This window comes from Pagrus pagrus, assembly GCF_965226575.1.
Source record: "Pagrus pagrus genome assembly, chromosome: 12".
In the NCBI taxonomy this organism is placed as follows: domain Eukaryota; kingdom Metazoa; phylum Chordata; class Actinopteri; order Spariformes; family Sparidae; genus Pagrus; species Pagrus pagrus.
Genome location: NC_140196.1, coordinates 31560998 through 31588712, shown reverse-complemented (window position 1 = coordinate 31588712; position 27715 = coordinate 31560998). Strand labels below are relative to the sequence as shown.

The 27715-nt window shown below is 43.3% G+C and overlaps 1 protein-coding gene across 2 annotated transcripts in view; it reads right to left on the bottom strand.

Moving 5' to 3' along the window:
* agla (amylo-alpha-1, 6-glucosidase, 4-alpha-glucanotransferase a) overlaps window positions 1-27715 on the bottom strand; it is a 77734-nt gene that overhangs the window by 33497 nt on the left and 16522 nt on the right. For both annotated transcript variants that reach the window (XM_084368529.1, XM_084368528.1), the window contains exons 3-6: window positions 24786-24996; window positions 22931-23100; window positions 22036-22239; window positions 2814-2995 (exon numbers count right to left, since the gene is read on the bottom strand). In XM_084368529.1, the coding sequence (XP_084224655.1) occupies window positions 2814-2995; window positions 22036-22239; window positions 22931-23100; window positions 24786-24996 (767 nt within the window). The remainder of the gene's footprint in view (window positions 1-2813; window positions 2996-22035; window positions 22240-22930; window positions 23101-24785; window positions 24997-27715) is intronic.

Below are 27715 nucleotides of genomic sequence, written 5' to 3'. Positions count from 1 at the left end.
AGAGAGAGACAGAGAGAGACGGAGACAGAGAGCGAGATACAGAGAATGTTATTATTAATTAACTGTTAATTAACATTAGAATGTTATCTAGCCCTAAAAAGAGATGATGAATTAGCAAAATATCTCTCTACCGTCAGAGATAGAAAGCAGAGACAGATCCTCACCAAGTACAGGCTCAGTGACCACAAACTGACAATCCAAACAGGAAGACACAAAAAATCATGGCAACCAAAAGAAAACAGAACATGCGGTCACTGCTCAACAGGTGAGGTTGAGACAGAGATGCACTTTCTCCTACAATGTAAAACATTCAATGAAACGAGGAACATTTATTTTAACAATTTCAACTCTGTAATCTCAGATTTCAAAGAGCTGAATGACCTCTCAAAATTAAAAATACTCCTGGGAGAAGGAGACAGGGCATATCTTGCTGCCCAACATGCCACAACCTCAGGGACAGTGAATGACCGACACACACACACACACACACACACACACACACACACACACACACACACACACTGTATATACTATATATATACAGGTCCTTCTCAAAAAATTAGCATATTGTGATAAAGTTCATTATTTTCTGTAATGTACTGATAAACATTAGACTTTCATATATTTTAGATTCATTACACACAACTGAAGTAGTTCAAGCCTTTTATTGTTTTAATATTGATGATTTTGGCAAAAAAGTCAAGAAAAACCAAAAATCCCTATCTCAAAAAATTAGCATATTTCATCCGACCAATAAAAGAAAAGTGTTTTTAATACAAAAAAAGTCAACCTTCAAATAATTACGTTCAGTTATGCACTCAATACTTGGTTGGGATTCTTTTTGCAGAAATGACTGCTTCAATGCGGCGTGGCATGGAGGCAATCAGCCTGTGGCACTGCTGAGGTCTTATGGAGGCCCAGGATGCTTCGATAGCGGCCTTAAGCTCATCCAGAGTGTTGGGTCTTGCGTCTCTCAACTTTCTCTTCACAATATCCCACAGATTCTCTATAGGGTTCAGGTCAGGAGAGTTGGCAGGCCAATTGAGCACAGTAATACCATGGTCAGTAAACCATTTACCAGTGGTTTTGGCACTGTGAGCAGGTGCCAGGTCGTGCTGAAAAATGAAATCTTCATCTCCATAAAGCTTTTCAGCAGAAAATCTCCTGATAGCTAGCTGCATTGACCCTGCCCTTGATAAAACACAGTGGACCAACACCAGCAGCTGACATGGCACCCCAGACCATCACTGACTGTGGGTACTTGACACTGGACTTCAGGCATTTTGGCATTTCCTTCTCCCCAGTCTTCCTCCAGACTCTGGCACCTTGATTTCCGAATGACATGCAAAATTTGCTTTCATCCGAAAAAAGTACTTTGGACCACTGAGCAACAGTCCAGTGCTGCTTCTCTGTAGCCCAGGTCAGGCGCTTCTGCTGCTGTTTCTGGTTCAAAAGTGGCTTGACCTGGGGAATGCGGCACCTGTAGCCCATTTCCTGCACACGCCTGTGCACGGTGGCTCTGGATGTTTCTACTCCAGACTCAGTCCACTGCTTCCGCAGGTCCCCCAAGGTCTGGAATCGGCCCTTCTCCCGGTCTTCCTCAGGGTCCGGTCACCTCTTCTCGTCGTGCAGCGTTTTCTGCCACACTTTTTCCTTCCCACAGACTTCCCACTGAGGTGCCTTGATACGGCACTCTGGGAACAGCCTATTCGTTCAGAAATTTCTTTCTGTGTCTTACCCTCTTGCTTGAGGGTGTCAATGATGGCCTTCTGGACAGCAGTCAGGTCGGCAGTCTTACCCATGATTGCGGTTTTGAGTAATGAACCAGGCTGGGAGTTTTTAAAAGCCTCAGGAATCTTTTGCAGGTGTTTCGAGTTAATTCGTTGATTCAGATGATTAGGTTAATAGCTCGTTTAGAGAACCTTTTCATGATATGCTAATTTTTTGAGATAGGAATTTTGGGTTTTCATGAGCTGTATGCCAAAATCATCAGTATTAAAACAATAAAAGACCTGAAATATTTCAGTTGGTGTGCAATGAATCTAAAATATATGAAAGTTTAATTTTTATCATTACATTATGGAAAAGAATGAACTTTATCACAATATGCTAATTTTTTGAGAAGGACCTGTAATTAATGTAAATCAATCTTGGTGTTGTGTTTGTGTTGTTATTTGTTATGTTATGTCCGAGTGTTTGGACAGATGCTTTGGCAACATTGAAACTTGAATTGAAATTAATTGAATTGAATTGAATATAGCTGACTGTTTTATTTACAGTACAGCCTATGATTGGAACATCTCATTAATCTGTGTGTTTGCCAAACCCCTACAATCTATCGCTAACATGGATGGAGCTATATCAAACATGGTGTCCCTACATCAGTACGAGGTAGTCTGGAGTCCTACTCAAAGCATGTACTAGCCTCTTTCATAGTCAATGACCAAAAGAGTTGAACTAAGATGATTTCTCTGTTATCTGTCATCACACTTACTCATGCATTACTCATGACACTAACTACCTGCATTAACTAATACAGGAAAACATACTCCAAGTGACAGGCTGAAACAATATGATCATGATCTGGCTGCACAGGAGGCATGAGCTCTCTAGTGTTCAAACGGCACAGAGACAAAAAACAACAGACATGTCTTTTTCTCTACACTTTAGCTGTAAAAGACAATGCTAATAATGATATTATTACAATTCCACTGAACAGTCATGACATGATCGTCATGAAGGGTTTAATGTTTGCTTTATTCATAGTCTCTACATGTATGCAGTGAGTGCCCAGCTGAACTGTGTTCACTCACATTCAGGTGGCTCTCATTGGTGATGTCAGCAGGAAGTCCTTTAGCTTTGTAGCGTCCCTCTGCTATTCTGGTGGTTAAATGCCAGATAGCTCGATCCAAGACCCAGGCCGGTCGCAGGTGGGGCGAGTTCACCAGGTTATAACCACACTCTGGATGTTCTTTGATCCACATACTGTTAGCAGCTGTGTAGAAATATGCAAACACATCAAAAACATCACCATTTAGCTCTAACAAGTGATGAAACTGTCTTGGCTTTGATTATTGCTGGAGAACATACACAACTGTTGGCAACAACTGTGAGGACGAGCCAAAAAGAATCATCAGCAGGGAAATCTTTGAACATTATTCCCTAAATTGAACAAATAGTCTTGACTGAAAACTAAATTTGAATTAGATTCAGTCTTCACATTGCATTTGCATTAAAGGGTAAAACCACTAATTTTACACAATAAAGTGTGTTTACAGGTCTTGAAGAGTACTACTTTATATTAAAAAAAGTAGTTTAAAGCTTTTTGTTTGCTCAGAAGCAAGCTGCTGAGTGATGTCACTCATTGGCTAAGTTGCACTGTGGGTAATGTAGGTGACAGGTTTTGAAAAGGGAGAAGAGTGTGTGGTATAAAAAAAAGGTGATCTCTCTGGTTCCGTTGTATCTGTTTTGATCATCTGTATTTAAACTGTCCATAATGAATCCAACAGTTCTGCTCTTCAAAATCTGGTGCCTACACTACCCACAATGCAACTTAGATACAATGCAAAAGTACCCTACTGAGAATCTTTTCTCGGTTGGTAACACTGTAATGTAACCAGTCTGCATCTGCATGTCACTGACTTACTTCTTCCCCGGAGTCCTTGTGCTTTCTAGTCCTACAGGCTCCCATGGATCCTGGCCGCGCCCGGGTCATGGATCGTGGATGCGCCCACTGCTATGGCCCTGCCTGATCGTGGATGCGCCCACTGCTATGGCCCTGCCTGATCGTGGATGCGCCTACTGCTATGGCCCTGCCTGATCGTGGATGCGCCTACTTCTATGGCCCTGCCGGATCGTGGATGCGCCTACTGCCATGACCCTGCCTGACACCCACCACTACTGTCGCTAATATTAGTCACATCTCTGTTACATACGTTCCACTACTATTATTGTAATGCATTACTACATACTATCCTTACCATTAATCACTACTACTGTTATCACTAGTAATCACATTTCCATGTGCATTTCATTATTATTGCTGTAATACATCTTTATGTACTTTCACTCCTGTCAACCATCGCTTATAATTGAATACATTGTGATCTCGTTGATCTGCTCTGTACATGCGACATCTATTGCACGTCTGTCCGTCCTGGGAGAGGGATCCCTCCTCTGTGGCTCTCCCTGAGGTTTCTTCCGCATTTTTTTCCCTGTTAAAAGGGCCTTTTTTTTGGGGCAAGTTTTTCCTCACTCGAATCGAGGGTCGAAGGACAGAGGGTGTCGTCTCTGTACAGATTGTAAAGCCCTCTGAGGCAAACTGTGATTTGTGAATTTGGGCTATACAAATAAAATTTGATTTGATTTGATTTGATTTGACCAGTTACTTTCAATAGTTAGACTACTCAACACTCGTGACAATGCTACAGTGGCACATTTGTAAAATGCTTGTGAACACTAGAAACAGACTTTAATTATTACATTTTCTTAAGTATGCAGCGGGGTCATTTTATGTTTTACTTTTTATTAATTGGGATTTATTTTGTACTTTCAGTGCAACACAGTTTCCGTACAAATAACTAACCCTTACCCTTTTTGAATATGTAAATGGATTCACATACATGATAACAAAAAAGGATTCTATAGCATACAATAGTATGTTTTCAGCAGCCAATCATGCACCAGCCTTATTTAAATAATTAAAAAAACCTTTCTTTAACCTTTGAATCAGTCTTATTTCTCTGCCCTTTGATGACCTTTTCTGGGAAGAAACATCTAACATAGTACAGCACATACAGTGCAGAGTCTGTCTTCATAAGCTACATGCCATTACATGCACAGAACACAAAACAAGTTTGTCACATTTTTCTTTTCCTGCTTTAACTGATAAACCAAGATGACATCACAACAGTGTGACTCTACTGTATATTTTCAGGAATATTTTTCTTTTAACTTGTCTACAGTTAGTCACTAAATCTGTTGGGCGGAGGAATTTAATGCACAGTAAACATATTAATGCTGACATTTTTTGTCCTCTGTTAAAGTTAATATTTAAATCCTTATTGGTCAAAAGGACTTCTAAATTGCATCAAATTGTATATCCCTTTAATGTCCAATGTAATGTATACAATGTACTCTGTCCTTTTAGTGTGGTCACTTTCCTCACCTCATTGTTCCTTCTAAGAACGAGGAACTCTGCTTTATGGCTCGATGCCAGTGGCCTCTTTATTAAAGTCAGTTCCTGTTCAGCATGCTGCTCACACACACCACATACTTCACAAGGTGTGTGTATGAGAAAGAGGATAAGACTGATGCATTTGCATTTCATTGAACTTTCAGAGTTTCTTTCTCTCACAATCATATACAAAGTGGTGTGTTACTGTATATGGTGTTTACAGTAAATGTAACTTATTGAAGTCATAACTGCAATCCATTCAAATCTCAGAGCGGATGTTTTAAAGAACACACAAAACTATTTTTTTGAATCCACTGACATTAACTTGAGTGTGAGAGAGACAAGGAGAGAGCAGTGACTCCAAACCTGTGTGAAAAAAATTAGTCACAGAAGTTTTATATCTCAGGCTGCATCAATAATGGATTTTCAAACTTATTTGGCCATTTAAGCTTTAAACAATGACCACTGTGAGTGTAAGGAACACACCCACTTCTCACACTAGTCCACTGATACACTTAATCATTTTCACCATTTAATCTTATTAGAGAGCATATCATAGTCTGACCTACAAGCACTGAGGGACAAGACTTAAAGTTGCGACCCTCATTTAATTCTTAATTGCTCACGTGTTGTATTTAAAAGTTTTTGCTGCATATTATTCATTAGAGCTGGGTATCATTATGGATTTCCCTTCGATTTCCATTCCATGGTATCAATGCAATTCGATTTCTGATTTCATTCAATCAATTCAATATCGATTCACCGATTTACCGTAGGGATATTTCAATCAATACCAATATATCAGATAATACCAATTCTTCTTGGATATGACTGTGCACTATTAAAAATAAGAACATTTACAGTAAGCACAGAATTAAATGGTTCCAGAGAATTGTAATTACAATCTAGCAATAAAGAACTTAATGGAATATTGTTATGTTTTGAGCATCTAATTATTAAAAATGCTGTAGTGAAAGAACAAGAAAGTAATGATAAATGTGGTCTTGTCCTAACTACATTAAGGTGGTTTTTGTGTCCTCTACATGTTGGCTTAGTGGCAGTATGCCTGTGTCAGTCTGGATGTTTGGAATCTGTTAGTAGCCAGTTGCACTGTGTGTTGCCCTTTTCTTGTGTGGGGTAACTTTGTGAAAGAGCTGGATGTACCGCTGATGTCTGACGAGGAATCTTGTGATTTGGTGGACTTTGTTCTGTTTGTTATGGATGGTGTTGTCTACTTGCCATGTGGCAGTGTTAAGGTCCCTTGAAAGATCCTGCGGGACACTGCAGCCTCCCAGTCTTTAATCCTAGACAGAGTTCTGTCTTTCGTTAATGAGTCTGCTCTTGGTTCAGATGTCCCAGTTAAAGATTTTGGTATGAACGACATAGGTGTGCCTTTACATAAAGTCTTTGTGGAGTCAGAACTTGTGTCCGGTGAAGTAGCTGTGGGGGTCCGTCCTGAGACTAGGATTCAGGGGGTTGTATTTTTGATGGGGAATGAAACGCGAAACGTAACACCGGTCCCTACCAGGCAGTCTCCAGATAAGCTGGCTGGTTTAAAGCGAGATGTTGAATGCTATTGTAAATCCTGTCACATTTTTCAGCTTGCTGGAAAACCAAACCAAACCATTCCCCCTGCTGCGCTGTATCTGATCCCAGTAGTGTGAATCATTTGAATGGGTTTTGGTTGACTTTGTGGGTCCGCTTCCTCGTACAAAGGCTGGTAAACAAGTTTTGGTTGACAGTGATGTGTGCGTCCACTTGGTTTCTCGAAGTGTTTCCCTTGCGTAAGATAGTGACACCAGTGGTTGTTAAAGCTTTGACAAAGTTTTTTTCATTGTTTGGTTTGTCAAAGGTGGTCCAAACAGGCCAGGTCAAACTTTATGTCACATGTGTTTAGTCAGGGGTTGACACAGCTAAAAATTTGACACTGCCATTCCAGTGCATATCATCCTGAGAGCCAGGGCGCCCTTGAGCATTTTTCGCCAGACAGTGAAGACCATGCTGCGCACTTACTGCCTGGGGTTTGAAAAGGACTGGGATGAGGACGTTCACCTGCAGATGTTTGCTATTAGGGAAGTAGTAGTACTAGATTAGAGTCTCTTTGATTTAGTCCTTTGGAGTTGGTGTTCACTCATACTGTACATGGTCCCCTGAAGCTCTTGAGGGAGAAGTGGTTGTGTGAAGGGACAGAACAAAATGGACTTTGTCAGTAACTTCAGGTTGAAACTGCATCAAGCTTTTTAAATAGCTAGTGGCAATTTTGAGGCAGCCCAGGTCAGGATGAAGGGATGGTTGACAGACATACTAAGCATAGAGAGTTCATGCTTGGCGTTGCTGCCAATTCCTGGCTCTGGCTTAAAGCTATGGTCTACGATCTGAGAAAGATTTGAAAAAAGCATCCCCCCCACACACACACACCCCTCCCCTCTGTGCTCCTTAATCCCTCCCCTCTGAGCTCGTATCGCTCTCCCCTCCGAGCTTCCCACGACACACCCCCTCCCGCAACAAGCACCAAGAGCAACGAGCCTGCCGACAGAAACCAAATACGGCGCGAGCTTTGAATGCGGAGTAACGATGTCGGATTCACAGGTAAAGATATTATAATGCACGTTGAAACTAACAGAAATCTTGTAAGTCATTACAATGTCCACAGCTAAGCTCCACAGCCAAGCTAGCGTAACGTCATTAGCATGTTACAGATACGTTACACGTTACAGCTACGTTATAAGTTACTATTTATCAACAGCTAAGTTAGCCACTTCTAAAAGTTATTGAGGGCCAAGAGACTAACAGATGCTGCCGTTAGCTTTAATCATAACGATCGCTTCCACATTGTGGCTGAAAACTAAACCTGCATGAGCCTCGGACCCAGCTGTGTCCCAGCTGTTGTCTGAGTAGCACCACGACCGCGACACAAACGTGCCCCGTAAACTGTAATCTCTTGTTTATGACAGATAAGACACACAAATACACACATCGTAATACGTATATGATAATCCATCATATTGATTTAGCAAAGGCTTCATTGAAAACAAATGGACAAGACCGGGAGGAGGGTTAGCAAAACAGTTGAGTAGTGACTGGGCGAGAGGTTGTTATGGAGAAATAAATCCGGACAGGATGAATGAAACCCCAACACGAAGCGGAGGGGTTTCATTCATCCATTCATTCATCTTACTTGCATTACTTGCTGCTTCATTTAGCTGCCACGAGCAAATAAATAGGCTGATTTGGTGTAAACATGATAGCAATTTTAGCTTACAATGCTAAAATAGAGGCTAACGTCTCCATCGAACAAGTAAACAAGTGTTGACAATATTGCAGAGACAGAAATTGTTTCGACGCCGTCTATTAACAGAAAAAAACTAATGGCAGCTTTCACAGTCATAAGCCAGCATCGGCATAAAAGTTATTAGTTGTGTTATTAAATAACTTGCGTGAGTCCAACTGTAAGTATAACGTGAATGTTTTATTTACCTAACGTCTCTCAACTCTGTCCCCACTCCTGTCTTCCTGGCTACCTGTCTCCTAGGCTACGGTCGCACCTGTGATGTCATCACTCACGGACTCCGTAGTTTTAAATGTCACAGTTACACCACATCTCCCCTTTCTAGAATCAATGGGTAGACTGCCATTGATTCAGCAGGACCTTAGGGGGTTATTCTGTCCCTGTAGCTGGAAGGTCTGCTCCTATCTGAGCCATTCACACTCACACAACAGTTTCTTCTGTTGAAGGTCCGTCTGGAACACCTCCGCTGCTCAGGTGCGGGAGGGATCATCTGACTTCTTCAGGAGCCCCTACACTGTCCGTACTGCACGTTCGGCTTCAGCTTTCCCTGGGGGTATTTTGGGCTGCTGGACACATGATGGAACCCATAGGACTCTGCAAACTCAGCAAAGGCTGCTCCTGAGAACTGTGGCCTGTTATCAGTGACTAGGTTCTCGCAGATCCTGTGACGTGCAAAAATTGACTTCAGGTGGTGGATCACATCATTAGACCTTGTGGGGGTTAGCCACATATCTTGACGCGTAGTCCACCACTAGCAGGTAGGTCTTGCTCCCTAGCATGAACAAATCTGCTCCACACTTCTGCCATGGTCGGCCTGGGTACGGTGTTGGCATCAGCGGCTCCCTGTGGTTCTGTCTCTCCTGGCAACATGCTCGGCAGTTAAGAACCAACTCGTTCAGCTGCTGGCTCAGCCCTGGCCAGAATACTGACTGTTGCGCCCTCTCTCTACACTTGACCACGCCTTAATGACTTTCGTGCAGCTTGACGAGAACGTCATTTCTCATTGTTGAGGGTATAACAAGTCTTTGTCCTTTAAGTAGGAGACCATCCTGGACTGTAAGAAGAGCACGTTCACCCCAGTACAGCTTGAGTGCAGGTTCGTTGGTGCCATGGGCTGGCCATCCTTCTGCACACAGCTGCATCACACGTGTGCACACACTGTCCCTCTGCAGCTGGTCTCTCAGCTCCTCCAGGAAGGCAGTGCTCGCAGGTAGGTTTTCTATTACCATGTCTACATAGATGTTAGTGTCTTCAAACAGCTCTTTGTCAGCCGGTGTTTGTCCTCTCTTGACTGGCGCTCGTGACAGTGTATCTGCTGTCCACAGACATTTCCCTGCCACATGAGATATGGAGTAGGAATAGCGCATCAGACGCATTCTGAAGCCTTGGATCCGAGGAGGTAGAGCATCCAGTGCTTGAGACCCCAGGACACTCAAGAGAGGCTTGTGATCTGTCTCCAGCTGGAAGTGTTTCCCAATCAGGAAGTTGCGGAACCTCTCACAGGCCCAGGTCAGTCCCAATGCCTCCTTTTCCACTTGCGCGTATCTCTGCTCAGTTGGTGTGAGAGACTGCGACATGTAGGCTATTGGCCTCCACTACTTGTCCCATTTTTGGAGTAGCACTCCTCCTAGCCCGTATGACGACGCGTCCGCTGAGACCTTGCATTCTCTGTTGGGATTGTATATGGCTAGCACAGGTGGTGACGTCAGTGTTTCCTTCAGATCTTGAAAAGCTTTGGCCTGCTCAACGCCCCACATCCAGCAGTTCTTTTTCGACAGGAGATCACGCAGAGGTTTGTCTCTCTCAGCCAGCTGTGGGATAAACTTGCCCAGCTGGTTTACCATCCCGAGAAAGGATCTTAATTCACTCACTGTTGTCGGCTTCACAGCCTCTGTCTTGCCTGGGTCTGGGCTGATGCCACTGGCGGAGACCACATGACCTAGGAAGCTCACCTCTGACTTTGACAGGTTACATTTCTCACTGTTTAGGGTGATGCCTGCCTTTTGGATCTTCTCCAGCACAGTATGCAGGCAAGCGTCATGCTCCTCTTGTGTACAACCACACACCAGCACATCATCTATGTTGCACACCACGCCCTCGAGCCCTTCTGTGAACTCTGTCACCATTCTGTTCTGAAAGTGTTCAGGAGCTGATGCTATACTGAAGGGAAGCCGCTTGAAGAAAAAGCACCCAAAGGGTGTGATGACGGTTGTCAGTTCGCTGAATCTTCTGTCAGGGGAATTTGCCAGAACCCCATATTTGCATCCAGCTTACTAAAAATTCTGGCTCCAGCCAGCATTCCAAGTGTTTCTTCCACTGATGGCAGGATAAACTTCTCTTGACACACTGACTCGTGTTCAGTTTGGTGAGATTGACACATATGTGCACAGCACCCGTCTTCTTGGGCACCACCACGATGCCAGCACACCAGTCTGTCGGCTCCTCAACTCTGCAAATCACCCCGAGGTCTTCCATGCGGGACAGCTCCTGCTTGACTTTGTCCATCAGTGGCAATGGGATCCTCCTTGGTGTTTTGAGTGAGAACGGTTGAGCCCCTGGTTTCAGCTTTATGGCATATGGCTGGGGCGCAATTCTCCTTGTCCGCTGCATAGTTTTGGGTAAGTTTGCTTTAAAGGGGAACTACCGTTTTTTACAACCTGGACCTTATTTCTAGCATAAAATACGATCATTTACTCACCCAGATAACATTGGTGTCATTTGGCGTCGTTTGGACGAAATTAGATCCAGTGGAGCGCCGCGAATATCCATATAATGCAAGTGATCCGGGCACCGAAGCGCAGCCTCTATGAGCATTATCTGCCGCGTAACTAGTTCATTTCACCAATATTTTGTTATGATACGCTAGTGCTATTCCCCTCTGAGTCCGCCTGTTGCCTGTTATCAACATCCGGGGTCTGTAGGTTGACCTACTACCTCTGACCTGGATGATGTCATCTCTGAGCTGCGCGCACCCGCGACAACCGGCTTGTTTACCTGAAGGCTGCTACTGCTAGTTTGACCCCGGATGTTGATAACAGACAAGCCCGGACTCAGAGGGGAATAGCACTAGCGTATCATGACAAAATATTGGTGAAATGAACTAGTCTCGTGGCAGATAATGCGTTATATAGGCTGCGCCTCGGTGCCCAGATCACTCACATTACATGGATATAGCGGTGCTCCACTGGATCTAATTTCGTCCGAACGACTTCAAATGACACCAAAGTTATCTGGGTCAGTAAATGATCATATTTTGTGCTAGAAATAAGGTCCAGGTTGTAAAAAACAGTAGTTCCCCTTCAATGTCTCCATAGTGACACTGTCACTATGGAGACACTATGAGGAAGATAGCATCCTCTTCCTCTTCTTCAACCTCATGCACAGATTTTGGTGCCCTGCACACACAACTATAATGTCCCTTTCTGCCACATGCATGACATTTACCTTCTTTTGCAGGACAATCTTGTGATGGATGTGATGGAGAACTGCCACATTTGTGACACTGCGACTGTGAAGATTTTCATTTGCTGTTCTGGGCATTGTGTGGCTTATTAGCATGCTGAGGTTTTTTTTAGCAGGCTTGCTGTTCCTGAGCACTCTGACTCTATCCACAGACTTAGCATCACTTGCCTGTGCTCTGATGTCACCTCGCAGAGAAGCTTGCTGCTTTTTCACCTCCGCGCTTTGACGTGCCATCCTGACAGCTTTATCCAAGGTAAGTTCTGCGTCCAGCTGCATGCGTTCAGACAGCCCCTTGTCCAACAGTCCAACAACGAGTCTGTCTCTGATTAGCTCGTCATGTAGCACCCCATAGTTGCAGTGTTCTGCTAGCGCATATAATGCAGTGACAAACTGGCTCTCCTTCTCTCTGTTTGCGCATGTTGAACTTAGCACGCTCGTAGATTAAATTTTTCTTGACCACGAAGAAACTTTGAAAACCATCACGTACCCCCTTGTAAGTGTCTCTTTCAGCAGCCGTTAGAGTAAGCCCATGAAGGATGTCATCCGCCTCGTCCCCCATGCAGTATATCAATGTGTTGACTTGATTCTCTTCAGAGCTTACATTCAGGTTACTTGCCAGGCGAAATCTTTCGAATCTCTGGATCCATTTGTCCCACTTTTGCGGCTTTTGAAAAGTCGAAGGACTCCGGTGGCTGGATATTAAACATAGCGCACAGCCCGGGCCCCCCGGCGACTCTCTGTGCTGCCGTTAGCTGCCGGCTACTGCCATTAGTGTCTCCTCCGTGGCTCATCCTGTCCTTCTCTTTCTTTCCTTCGCAGGTGTAAAACAATCCATTTTTTCTTTTTGTTTTGTCGGGCTTCTTCTCTCCATGCCAACTACAGGACTTCTGACACCATGTTGTGTTTTTAAATAACTTGCGTGAGTCCAACTGTAAGTATAACGTGAATGTTTTATTTACCCAACGTCTCTCAACTCTGTCCCCACTCCCGTCTCCCTGGCTACCTGTCTCCTAGGCTACGGTCACACCTGTGACGTCATCACTCACGGACTCTGTAGTTCTAAATGTCACAGTTACACCACATTATCTGTGTCACAACATCCACAATAAAGATGAAAGATTACCTGTTCAACTAAAACTCTGCTGTATCAGCATCACTTTTCAGGTCCATATCTTCACGGAGCTTTCGCCACCGTTGTATATGCCTTTTCAGTGACAGACTTTCGCTTTCTTTCAGCCTTTCCAGCCACTGTCCGAGAGAGAGAATGCAAATTTGAGCAAGGGGAAACTCCCATTCGGACCGGATGGCTGCTATTGGTCAATTTATTTGCAGTTTTACAGGCACTAGAGAGAATGGATTTATTGGTTCCTTCTTCTCTTCACATTGTGTAGGTCATACTATTGGGCCATAACCACCATCTAAATAATGTTAATAATAATGATCAATCTTTCAAATCGTAGACCATAGCTTTAAAGGCTCGTTATTGTGGTCCCTATTTTGTTTGGGAAAAGGTCAGGGACAGAGACTATCTTATAGCCACCTCCAGATTTCTGGCGTAGAAACCACCTCTGTCACATTAACATGTTAAATTCCTACTGTGAGAGGGAGCAGGCTCAGTTGGATACGAGGTCTGGTTCAGAAGACAGGTGACCCCTGTCGCGCTGTCTGTTAGCCTGGAGGTAGGGAAAGTTGTTAAAGCCGTTAAACTCTGAAATCTTGAGAAACCTCCCTGCACTTTATCACATCTGTCTGAGCCACAATACTCAGACTTGGTTGAACTAATTGCGTCTAACATAACACAGTTTGCTGATGTTCCTTCTCAAACACATCTGTTGAAGCACAATATTGATGTCTGTGATTCAAAACCCATTAAACAGCATCCATATCAAGTATACCCAGATAAACGTTCTAGTCTTAAGCAGCAGGTAGAGTACATGGTGCATTATGACATGGCTGAGCCCAGCTGTAGTGCGTGGAGCTCCCCATGTCTATTTGCTGCTAAAGCTAATGGTGAAGATTGCTTCTGCATGGATTTTCGAAAAGTTAATGGCCCAATGGCATGGATAATGCACTGGCCACCTTTCAGCGTTTGATGAATGTTGTTTTGTCTGGTTTGCCATTCTGTGAAGCCTATCTTGATGACCTTGGTTCAGAGCCATCGGTTGAACACATAGAGCATCTGCACTCTGTCTTGTCATTTGAAGGAGGCAGGTTTGACAGTGAATTTGTCCAAGTGTGAGTTTGGGCAGGCTACGTTGAGTTATCTGGGACGAGTGGTGGGGGGAGGTCAGGTCCACCCTGTTCAGGCTAAGGTGGAGTGTATCAGATCTTTCCCTGTTCTGACCACCCGAATTGAGCTCCGTTATTATTTGGCGATGGTCGTTTATTACAGAGGCTTCTGTAAGAATTTCTCTGCTGTAGCCTCTACTTTGACTGACCTATTAAGTCTGAAGGTAAGATCTGAGTGGTTTCTGATGCCTGCCAGTTGGCATTTGAGCAGACTAAGAGTCTCTGCTGGTCATGATGCGCAGCTGTTGACTGATGCTTTTTGTCTATTTTTTCCCCAAGTGGTCCTGTTTGATTGAAGCTAACCAATAAGAGGGGGTAGGACACTCTGCTCTTACTCTCCTCCTTCCACCATCCGGCCTGAGCAGCAGTCAATCAGTCAGGAGGATGACTGTGATGATATTATGCTTTTTTTTTGTGTTATTCTCATGGGTTCGGTAGTCCCATTTTCGCGGCTTTGTTTCTGTCTCTTTTTTTTTGTTGTTGTTGTTGTTTCGTTTTGTTTTGTCTTTGTATGTTTTTGTTATTCTCCACTTGTCTCGTATTGGCATCACTTAATAAAAAAAAAGAAAAAAAAAGTTTAGTTTCCTTATATTTGGTTAGGATAGCGGGTGTCCCCAGTCCAACGGTCCCTGGTGGGTTGGTTTGGAAGAGCTCTTTTTTTGTGTATTTTGGCCAGCCCATCAGTTTGTTGTTGATTATTCTGGAGTTACTTAGGGATTTTTCATCTGTTTGTTGTTTGTTTAATAAATGATTGTCTGTTTTTGACTGCAACTCGGTTGTGTTATCTATGTTAGACCTCTTTTTGGTAATTCCTTTAGATAGTCATAACATAAATTGGTTTGGAATGAACATTTACGTGGCAGATAACTAACAGGCATTTACTCAGCAAACAGAAAAGGTACCTGCACCTGGTGCATAGTGGATGTTCATTTCGAACTCTGTCATGTATCAGGGGGAAAGGCATGTATTGAAAGATCAGTCTCAGGATATTCTAAATCGATACTGGATCATTCAAATAAAGGTTGATTTGAATTGGAAAATCCATTTATATATATTCCCAGCCATATTATTCATATTCATATTTGGCATGAAAATATTGACAGATAATAGTTCACATCATTAAAAAAGAAATATTTTGCCTGATTCCAGGAGTGTGTGTATGACTGAGGGATATAATTTCAAAGATTTCAGGGTCAGACTGATATGATATGATCATAATAACACATTGGTAAGTGATAGAAGGGTTAGAGGGTGGATCGGGCCTGGAAATTTAGCCCGTGCCCGGCCCGAACCCGAGACTTTCAGACCCGACCCGAGCCCGAATTAATTAATTAAAAACCAGGCCAGACCCGGCCCGATACCCGAAATATTATTATGCAAAATTCACGTTATTTTCAATGACGACAAACAGCGGCAGCGCAGCTTCTCCTGATGAGATGCGAGGCTACACACTCTCTCTCTCTCTCCCTCTCCGTTATTTGAAATGAGAAGCGGTAGTGGAGGAGGAGGTAGGCTACCGCCCGTCCATCGTTTTAATTCACCAACTGAAAAACAGCCATCCATCATTTCATGAAGTGTGCCTAATGAGCGCTCATGAGGAGGAGTCTCCTCTCCAGGCGTAACACAACGTTAATATTTATCTCATCACAGTCCGCCATGCAGCCCGACCCGAGCCCGAATTAATTCATTAAAAACTCGGCCCGGCCCGTTACCCGGGCGGGCTGCCCGACCCGATTCCAGCCTCTAGTTGGGGTTAGGGTTGGACATATCCAAATATAAACATTTAATTGAAAGATTAGATTCTCACAATGACATCACTCTGTGTCAACAAGCATAACACAAAGCACAAAATAAAAATTGTTTTGTCTCATTTTTATTTCTCAAATGAACTCTGTGAGTAAATGTATTTGCGAAGCCTGAACTTTGTGTCTATATATAGGTAGCTCTGGTCAGTTCTGCTCAGCTGCTCTTTATAATCACACATAGTGCTGATCTCAATAATAATATAATTCTTTAGCACATGTAGTCCTTTATGTGTTCCTGGAATGTTTTCTGTCATCATCACAAATTTGACACACACACACACACACACACACACACACACACTAGGGCATTAACAGAAAAGCCTATTTGTCGACGCGTCGACGTCAGTGGCGCAAGTCGACGACCCCTGAGAGTGGTCGACAAGTCGTGTTTTTTTTGGGGTTTTTTGGGCAGTGAACAGTGACAACGAATTTGTCTTCAAAATAAGAGCTTTACATTGCACCCCATTGGATTTTAGAACTGGGTTCTTAGCGGGGGGCTTTTAATTTGAAAGTAGCGACCGTTCGTAGCTTGCTGCTACACAACAAGCTGACAGCAGCTACTAGCCGTTTGGTTGTGTCCGCTAGCTGTCAGCTACAGAGACAGAGGAGACGCTAGCATCTCCCGGATCTCAGCGGCTTTCCAGTTGCTCATCTTGACGTCCGCGGATGAAGTGATGGACTGATTGCTGTGATCAGCTGTTTCCTGGTTTTAAAACTCTCCGGCTGTGGGCCAGACACGTATGGAGGTGTTCCTCCGCTGTGTCAATGTGATGACATCATCAAACGACTTGTCGACTCGACTTCGACTTTATTGACAGAAAAGTCGACTTGAAAAAGTAATTAATGCCCTAACACACACACACACACACGCACAAGAAGCAGAAAGGCAAACTGGCAGGATTGTGAAAGGAGTCAATCGTCTATTTCAGCAGGTTTACCTGCATTTATTAACAGATTTGATACTGAGACCCCTGTAGCAGAATCAGCTTATAACTAAAAATGACAAAGCGAGACTGTTAATTCCATTCAGATGTCCTTTAGTGAGTAAAAAAGGGGCAAAGAAAAACATACATATAGCGTGTGCTAAATAAACGAGAGGTACAGCATAGCTTCATCACGTCATCACGTCATGTTCATCTTTTGCTCCTAGAGCACTGTTGGGACCATCCACATGGTTCTGACATCGGATTGGTCCGCGTGCAGCGCAGTGCTTAAACGCGGCTTTCCTTGCACTATAAAAGGCTGGTAAACAAAGGAAAGTGCAACGACCCTTATGTCCTGTAGGTGGCGCCTGCTTGTCACAGCCCCCAGGTTGGAAACTCCCATCTCCCATTGTCTGCGTGGACACCTGAACGCGTCACATCCGCCGACACCGGAGGAGATAAATACAGGCAGACTCATTTCAACTCAGTCTTAGCAGGCCCAGAGTTACGTGTTACTGGAAGCGTTTGCTTTCTCCCGTGCAACTATTACTCAGAAGGGGGCCTACAGATGTCTGGACTTATTTTTCACCAAACACGCTCCGGATCCAGAAAAGATGCTGTGCAACCAGCCTCTCTTTACCTGCCTGCAGAAGGGGGTTACTTTTATTTTTCCTCAGAAAATGCCCGCTCTCGCCCATTTTCTTATTGCCCGTCGACTACGCTGTCTTAACAGCCAACGCAGAGACTGCAACCCGCCTTTAATCCACGCCGAGGAAGCGAGCTGGATTAAGGAAGACACGACTACAAGTGAGGCTTAATTAGTGTCTGGGCAGATACTAGAAGTTAGCGTGTATTGTATGCTTATGAGCTACATTGTTCTCTGTGAGTTTGTGGACCGCCGTGTCCCTCTTTTTATTGCTGTTCGTTTTATGTGGTAATAATGTTTGCTTTCCCTTTTCGCTCATTATGAGCTGATTTGAGCCCCTCCACGCTGTGGAGCGGGAGTGTTAGTTTAGGGCGTTGGCCCTTTGTCTTCGTCTTGCTCTCTCTTTCTCTCTCCCTTAACTAACCCACATGTACACGCACATCAGGGGTTACGCGCACACACACGTAATCTTATAGGCGACCTGTTGGAGATTTATGGTTGATGACCTCGCTATAACATAAGATACGTGTGTCTCGTGATATCTCCCTTTTATGATTTCAGAGACGGACGCCTCATGGTAGCACGTACACCTTTTGTGGAACCGTACGTCACTTTCCCTACAAATTCCTCTTGTGTGCAATCAAAGTGCACATGAGGCCAATGGTGGTGTAACCATTGCCGTTGTTCAAATTTCGCACGTTCGTTCAATTGACTAGCTTTAGGTGACGTTTTCACGTCCACCATTTTTGGAATTCAGACATATGATTCAGCAAAATCTATTGTCCTTTTTGAATTCGTATCCACGCGTGACTTCTCCAAGTCATGTTTCGGCCATTTTTGTAGTCGAACGAACGTGAGTTCCCCATTTCCGGTTCGGCCATTTTTGTAGTCCTTTCAACGGAACACTCTGGCCGTTTTCGAAACCGCATACTACCGTACTGCCTACTACATACTGCGTTAGTATATACTGTATACTGCGTACTGAATGTGGGATTCAGCATGCTACTTCAGCAGACCGACGCCGTTCACACCACAGTATCCAGTATGCAAGTTTCCCAGAATGCATTTCGTGGCGACCGGCAGCGGTAGTTGTAAAACAGGCGCAAAGCTGTTTTATTTCCCGCTGTAGCGCTGTTAATATGTCACTTTATTACGTTTTAATATGTTTTCATGTAGAAAGTAACCGTTTAGATCCCCAATGTGCGGTTAGTTTACTCAAATGACGGCTGTTTAGTAATTTGCCTTGATGTTTTCGGAGAAGTGAAGCTCCGGAAGGAGCGGCTCGTCTCAGAGGCAGCAGCCCCGTCTCCAGAGGTGTTCGGCCGGCCAACATGCGTCGTCGTCCCGGGGGAGACAGCAGGCCAGTTATCTTAACCGCTACAGGGAAGCTTCATGTTTGTAGTGGACAGTATACAGTACAGCGCTGTCTCTGGAGCTCTGTATGTACAGAAATCACCAAATATTAATAAAAAAATGTTTTAATTAACAGAGTACTTTTTTTCATTTCATATGTACAACAGCCTGGATTTCTATTGTACCTACAGCTTTCGTCACAATAGTCAGTAGCCTATGACTGTACTTATGTTGTGTGAACAAACAGAAATGCTGTACTGCTCCGGAGTACGTGACGAGGACGTCATGATCCCGGCTCCAGCGCATTGCATTGTGGGAAACAGTAGGCAGAGAAGACTGGTCGGATGCATACTGGAAATATTTTCCGAATCAGTACGACATCCGGGAACTTTTCTCATACTGCAGATTTTGGTTTTGTTTGCATACTGCATACTACATACTACATTTTGGCCAAATCAGTACGTACTGGCAGTATAGTATGCGGTTTCGAATACAGCCAATGTGACGTCACCCTCCAAGGGAGCGTGACCGCCATTTTGGCTCTCCGCCCTCTTGTTTCTTTGACTACAACCGCCATCTTGGCTCCTCTTTCTTTGTCTCTGACACACACACACACACACACCCATGCTTGTTTGTTATTTGTGCTTGAGTTTTTCTTAGTTTAGTTTCAGTGTTTAGCTGCTTTGGTTGAGTAATTGATTTGTGTTTATTGAAAGTATTATTGATTTAATCAATTTGCTTACAATAATAAAGTCTATAGCAGTTTTCTGTGATTATTTTGTGCATGTTTTGTAGCATTTATTGGTTGTGATGGTCAGTGCTCGGATTCATTTCCTTCACTGTTCCTTTAATTGTAAATTATTGTAATTTAAAGTGAACCCTTTTTATGAGACTAATTTTGGTCTGGTTATTGGTCCCTAATTTCAGGGTGGTGCCCCGTTTTTAACGATTTGAAGATTAAGTTTATTATTTTTTATTTTATTAATTTTAATAATTATTTTCAATAATTATTAATTCCTAATAACCACACCTGCCCTACCCATCCATTCCCAACAGCACCCTGAGTAATGAAGTCCATTTTTAATGTAACTCCAAATGAAATGAAATGAAATGCAGTTCTCCTTTTAACTACATATTTAACATATTAACAGTTTTTATGAATAAGAATGTTAACTTATATTTTAACATATTAATTCTTACAAGTAATATGTTCTTTAAAAATAAATTCTCAACAACCCCTGCACCTCCTAATAACACCACCATCAATCCTACTGCTGTCTACCAACTACCACCTTCTCCACCCCCTCCTCACAGCCTTTCATCCTCCTGTGAGATCCCTCCCCACTCCTCCTCCCCTGGTCTTAAAACTCACTACACACTACAACCAATTGACTCTACACCTCCCCCTCCTCCTCCCCTACCCGTCACCTCTACAGTGAACATCACAGCTGACCACGCTAGGAGACAGCTGGTGAGACTCCACTCCGGCAAGGCTGCAGCTGCTGATGGTGTCAGCCCCAAGGTGCTCAAAGCCTGTGCCCCCCAGCTATGTGGAGTCTACAGAGGGTCCCTGTGATGTGGAAGACGTCCTGCCTTGTCCCTGTGCCGAAGACAATGCGTCCCGGTGGCTTCAAGGACTACAGACCTGTGGCACTGACTTCCCACATCATGAAGACCCTGGAGAGACTCGTCTTGGAGCAGCTCCGGCCCTTCGTCAAACCACTCTTGGACCCCCTACAGTTCGCCTATCAGCCCAAACTTGGAGTTTAGGATGCCATCATATACCTGCTTAGCCATGTCTACGCCCACCTGGACAGGCCGGCGAGTACTGTGAGAGTCATGTTTTTTGACTTCTCCAGTGCATTCAACACCATCCGTCCGGCACTACTGGGTGAGAAGCTGACAACAATGCAGGTGGATTCTCCCCGTGACCTGGATTATTGACTATCTGACTGGCAGACCACAGTATGTGCGCTTACAACACTGTGTATCAGATAGAGTGGTAAGCAACAGGGGACTGTCCTCTCTCCCTTCCTCTTCACCCTCTACACCACGGACTTCAACTACTGCACAGAGACCTGTCATCTCCAGAAGTTCTTGGATGACTCAGCAGTAGTTGGATGTATCAGTGAAGGTGCTGAGGATGAGTACAGGACTGTTGTGGACAACTTTGTCACATGGTGTGAGCGGAACCATCTACAGCTCAATGTGACAAAGACCAAGGAACTGGTTGTGAACCTGAGGAGGACCAGGGTACTGTTGACCCCTGTTTCCATCCAGGGGGTCAGTGTGGACATTGTGGAGGATTAGAAGTATCTGGGAGTCCACATTGATAATAAACTGGACTGGGTTAAGAACACCAATGCCCTCTACAGGAAGGGACAGAGTTGTCTCTATTTTCTCATTCAACATCTGCTGAACTATGCTCAGGATGTTTTTTGAGTCTGTGGTGGCCACCAGTGCTAAACTCTATGCTGTTGTGTGCCGGGCAGCAGGCTGAGGGTAGCGGACGCAAAAAGGTTGAACAGACTGATCCGCAAGGCCAGTGACGTTGTGGGAGTGGAGCTGGACTCTCTGACGGTGGTGTCAGAGAGGAGGATGCTGTCCAAGTTACATGTCATCTTGGACGATGGCTCTCATCCACTCCATGACGTAGTGGTCAGCCACAGGAGTACATTAAGCACTAGAATGATCCCACCAAGATGCACCACAGAGCGTCACAGGAAATCATTCCTGCCTGTGGCTATCAAACTGTTTAATTCCTCGCTCTGAGTGTGGCATTATTGCTCTGTATGTACATTTCATGTATTTTTGTTTTGTTTTTGTTGATATTGATATTATTATTATTATTATTATTTCTGCATATTCTGAACTTTGAACAGGAGCAGCTGTAACACCAACAATTTCCCCTAGGGATAATAAAGTATTTCTGATCCTGATTCTGATTTAAAAAACTTGGATATACTCTGGTTGTAGAAATGGTAAAATCAGGGCTATAGGGTGCAACATTTTCATTGGTTTCATTGGGCTGTAAACCAGTTGTACCAGAAAACAGTGTGCACACACATAAAGAGATACACACAGTCACTCACCAGTATGATTATACACCACATCTGTAATACACAGCATGTTCCATTCTTTCTGTAACTTCTCCACCAGTGCCCCAACATCTGCCCAGGTGTAGTTCCTGCCAGCTGGACTGAACTCAGGGCTAAAGGTCAGCTGGTCTGCCAAGGAGTAACAGGACCTGGACTCTCCTAAAGTCTGCAGAGGTGTGAAGTGGATCATGTTGTATCCTGTGAGAGAAACATACACACACACAGATCAGGTTCCCAAACATTCAAAGACTTTCTGGGCACAATTCAAATCAAATTCAATCCCAAGATGGCATAGTATAAAGGTTTATTACTGATAACCAGCAACCTTTACAGTGCTTCTATAGCTGCTGTTTTACAGTTGTTTAGGATAAGCTGCAATGTTTTCTCGACTATGAAACCTCACCTGAATTTCGGTCAGCATTTTCCAACACCATGTTTGGGTTAACTTGTCCTTAAAGTATAAAGTACTTGAGTTGTCTGAGGCCTCTAGGTAGACGCAAAGCTACCAACACCATGAACATGTAGTAGTTGTGTTTATGCTACTGTCTGGAGTCGGCTTGGTGGACGTGTTCCATGCATACACAATACACAATGTCTGCAGGAAGACGTAGTCCTCACATGTGCACTACGAATTAAATCAAAATGGTGACAGCCTTACAAGAAGGAGAGGAGCTGCTTCGTCTGTTGTTCTCAGTGTTATCAAACACAAAAGGAAAGCTGAATTGTAGAGGTGAAACATCAACAGACCTCTTCATACAGCCTCTCTTCAAATTCAGCATCCCTTTTGGTTTTCTAGTAAATGGACACTTGATGTCCTTTTTAGTGGCTGCACAGACTCATCCATGCGGTAATCATGGCTCTTCCCTAATATACTAAGAGACACACACACCTGACTCCTTGGCGACACTCAGTCTATCTGGCCAGTCATCCAGGTGTCCCAGACATTTGGCCAGGTAGGTCTGGATGGTGATGCAGTCTAACGGGAGGACGTGACTTTCTGCTCCAACACGAAGGACTGGATCGACAACAATGTATCCTCTTCCTGACTGCTCTGTGTCTCTGTGGAAAAACAACAAAACAAACTAAAAAGATGATTTAGGAGAAGGAAGGACAAAGTGGAGTTGAAGAAGCACTTATACTACAGGTTAACTGGTGTCAGGTGTCATAGAGTGGCTGAGCAAAAAAAGAATGGCACCTAACCTAACCTATAGGAAATCATAGAGGACATTACGCAAATATAAAATACTAAAGGACACTACAACATATTATAATGAACCATCAATAGAAAGCATTGATGCAGGAGATTTGTTCTTAACTATGCAGCTGTCAAACATATTTTAACAGCCATAGTCTATTATTCAAAAAAATAAATTTTATATATTTAAATAGGGATTCAAAAAAATAAATTTTCTGATTCAACTAGTCTTCAATTGAACGATCTAATACAGATTCATAAAACCTTAAGATCTTTAATATACACTTTTTCATATATATACACATGTACCATTGTGTTATGTTAACCTGAACCTGATTTGTGATTGCTGTATAAAACAACTGTTTCAATGGTAAATGAACTTTGATGTTCTGCACACTGATATCAGTGTTACATTACAATACACCATGATGAGTTCACAGTCAGCAGTCGTATTGTCAGTCCAGACGATCCAGAAACATTCAAGAACACAAGACATCATGTGATAATGTTCTGAAGACAGAGCAGACTTTGTACTGGTGCTAGACTGCCTTCTGTTGACAGCTGACTGGACATCATATCTTCTACTTCCTCAGCTCGTCAGACAGCAATGCACTCATAATAGGGCTGAACTGAACATTGATTAAAGAAAATAAAATAAAATGGTAAATGTTGAGGATGATTATGCTACTGTATTCTTTGAAAATTGCACATTCTTGAGCTTGCAGGTAGTTGTTCAGTTCAGCTTTTAATGCCTCCTGTTCTGTAAGACCTGATGTGGTTTGGATGTGCGACCAGACCAAATATCAGCGGTGACATTCACTCTGCGTACGGCTGATTTTTCAACTGTGCTTATAGGCATCATATCTTTAGCGATACAGTACATAATTGAGCTGGTTATGTCTTTGTGTCGCTTTGGTTCTTCTCATATGGGGTAATGGCTGAAAAAGCAGCGGCAATTGTTGGTTGTCGAACTGAAGTTTGACTAGTAGAAGCATTGGAGCCGGGCTGTTGGCTACTTGAGGGGAGGCTGACGCTAGCATGATAGCGCAAACTCATGCTTTCGGAGTACTCTTTGGGACAGTACCTTTTCAGATGATAGAAGAGGTTGGTGGCGTTTCCAGTTCTGCTGAGGACTGGTCGCCGACACATTTTGCACCTAAAGGTGGTCTGTCCTTTGTCAGACTTCAGGAAGCCGAACTGTTTGGTATGACCTTTCTTCGGTACAATTTCTTTGTCTTCCACAGTTTCCTCGCAATCAGTTTCGCTAGTCGGACCGCTCATTTTCTTGTGTCGGCTAAACACACAGGTGGTCGCCGTCATTCTGAGTTTTTGTGAGTGGGAGGGGCCGGAAACATGTTTCAAACACATGCATTCGTTTCTCTGCTGTTGGTGTAGTGTTTTCTAGGTAAAGGAAAACGGACTCAAAAATAACTATCGAAAATAAATGTAATAAAGTTCGTTTTATCGCCCAGCCCTAACTCATAATGTATAAACTGTACGTTTTCATATATGAAACATAGACTGTGGTCCATTATCAGGTGGGTCTTACCCATGTCCAAAGTAGTATTCATAGGAGCCAGCAATCTTGAGATCCAGAGAGCAGAACTTATCAGAGTCATCCTCCCTGCCTGTTGGGTAGTTCCATGCCAAAACACGGAAGTTGTGTCGTTCAAACACTTGTCCTTCAAGTGGATAGTTGGTGTGCACCATAACCCTCTTCCCTTGAAGGCTTGGACCCAGGCGGAACTGGAGCTCGAACCCTGAGGAGGCATAAGTGGTTTGACTTATTGCTTTATTTCAACATATGGACCCATGACAGACACACTGGTATGTTTAAATCCTTAATGCTGTGTCATGTGTTTCCATTCTACCTTGAAGTCCAATTCATTTCTGTGACATTTTTGAGGTTGAAAGGATCAATTCACGATAAAAACCCTCCTATTTTGAGCCTGCTTATTTATTTGCCTGTTCCCACATCCATACAGGCCCTCTGTCAACAAACATAGAAGCCGAGACTGTGACATAAACAGAAAGCATACTCTACACTAGAGCTACACGATATATCTTTTGAGCATCGTCATCGCGATGTACGTGTGTGCAATAGTCACATCACAGGGCCTGCGATGTAGCAGGCAAATGAACTCATCTAATTTCAAGGGTACCTGACACACACTGTGCATGCAGACTCTGCATGCGCAGCGATCCACCAATCACATTAGTTCTTATTCAGTGTGCCGAAGCAAACCACGCCCCTGCACATGGAGTAAGTCGCTTGTAACAACATTGAAAAATGAGCAACGAACAAGAGAAAATCACCAAAAACTAAGACTAGGTGCCAAAAAGAAAAGCAACGTCAGTTATCTGGAATTATTTCGGCTACAAGAAGGATGACACTGACCAAACACGTGTTCTGTGTCGATACTGCATCTGTTGCCACAACGAGAGGTAACACAACTAATTTGTTTACTTATTTTCTACTATTTACAAAACAAGGGGTTGTGGACCACTCAGGAATCTGACTTAGAGCTGCTCTTATTATTATTATTTTTTTTTAATCATTTTTGAATATAGATGTTAAGTTTTGCTGTAAAAGATTTCAGTTGTTGAATAAAAGGTTAAATAACCTGTTTATCACTCATTGTTAGTTACTTAATGTAATTATGAAGCTAGAATGTTCCATTTTAAGATGGAGAGCTCAAAAGGTTCAAAGGTTTGTATACTGTCATTCAATTCACGTTTGCACATGATAGAACGAAACATGTACTCAGGTCGCAGCACAATAAAAGCAAGCAATAAAAGATAACAATAAGAATATCTCTAAAACACAGACAGAAGCCATACTCGTAACATTCACAAAAAGAGGTAAGATCAGTGCAGGTTAATTGTCCACAAGATAGCAGCAGTGCAGCATAACATAAAGTGCTATTCAGGTCATCTGATGAAAATTCCTGTATTTTTTCACATGGCAATATATATCGCAGGGTTAAAAAAAATCGCAATGTCAGTTTTTTCCAATATCGTGCAGCCCGACTCTACACATACAGTCAGTCATAGTGAGATTAGTTAAAATGTCAGACTCTCTGATTCTCCAGAGTGTGGACCATGACAGGACTGTCTATATATAGTCCGCTTTAACTGGCAGGCCTTATAATCCCTATCAGATGAGTGCTGTAAATGTCAAAAGGCACACGTCTCCCTCCAAGACAACTAGCTACTCCTCTTTCAGCCAACACACTCTATGACGTTAAATCGATGTCAAAACAACCAGAGAGACACGCAGCAACGTGTGTGCATGCATGATTACTTTGTTATGCGTGCGTGCGTTGTTACGTGCAGATTGTATTTCACGCGTAACAAGAAGCTGCGTACGTATGAAGCAGCGTGTGCACGTCTGTCTGTCACTGTTTGACAAATTATGTTACGCATTCACACACACGTGTGGTCGCAGTTTCTGATGCTACACAACCGGAAGTTGATCTACATCGCGCGCACCAGTCCGCGTACATGAACGCCTCACGTAGTTGGCCTTTTCATTTTATTGAATTGTAGTCAACCAGGGGAGGCAGCAGTGAGCCATACATTGCCTGCCAGAATTTCAAAAGAAGAAGAAGAAGAAGAAGAATGAGAAGGAGGAGGAGAAGGAGGAGGAGTTTTTATGTTCCACTTTGGAACAAGCTCCCTGAAAACCGTAGGTCTGCTGCAACCCACACAGTTTCCTTGAGTCAGGGATGACTTAAGACTTTTCTGTTTGCTGCTGCCTTTGATTAAAACAAATCTGAGCCTTCTTCTCACACTGCACTGTAACTTTTATTTTGTTTTATCTGCCTTGTTTAGTTTGTATATCTGTCTCCTATCCCATATACTTAATTGTAGTTACATTAATGTGATTAATGTTTTTTTTATGATGCCTATTGCTTTTTACTTGCTGTATATTATATGTAATGCACTTTGAATTGCCTTGTTGTTGAAATGTACTACACAAATAAACTTGTCTTGCCTAGTGAGCTTTACCATAATTTATTCAGTCAATTATTTTCTTTAAAAATGGCTGATATTGAAGTAAATACAAAATTAGGCTTCAGACTTGTTATGCCGAGAAGTGCCTGCCTGCTAAGAACTGCATGCCCATCACGGGAACGTGCACAACTAACAAAACAAAACAAAACAAAAAAAAAAAACAGTATCAAGGTTACTAAGTTTCTGCCCGTGTTTTCCCAATTAGGCTACATCTAATAATATATGTACAATAAGACTCTCATTGGCCGGGAGTGTGTTGCAGCTATTCAGGTGCACAAACCTAACGCACCTCTCCAGCGGTCCTAGCAGTTCTCAATGAACTGATTACCTGCGGGGGGCGTGGTTAACTTACAAATGTTTGTCATTGATTTTGTGTCTTATGTGAGAAAGCAAAGTAAAAGAAACAGCAACAGAACTCTTTCTGTCTTCATGGAACAAATGAATCATGTCATGTAAAAGCCT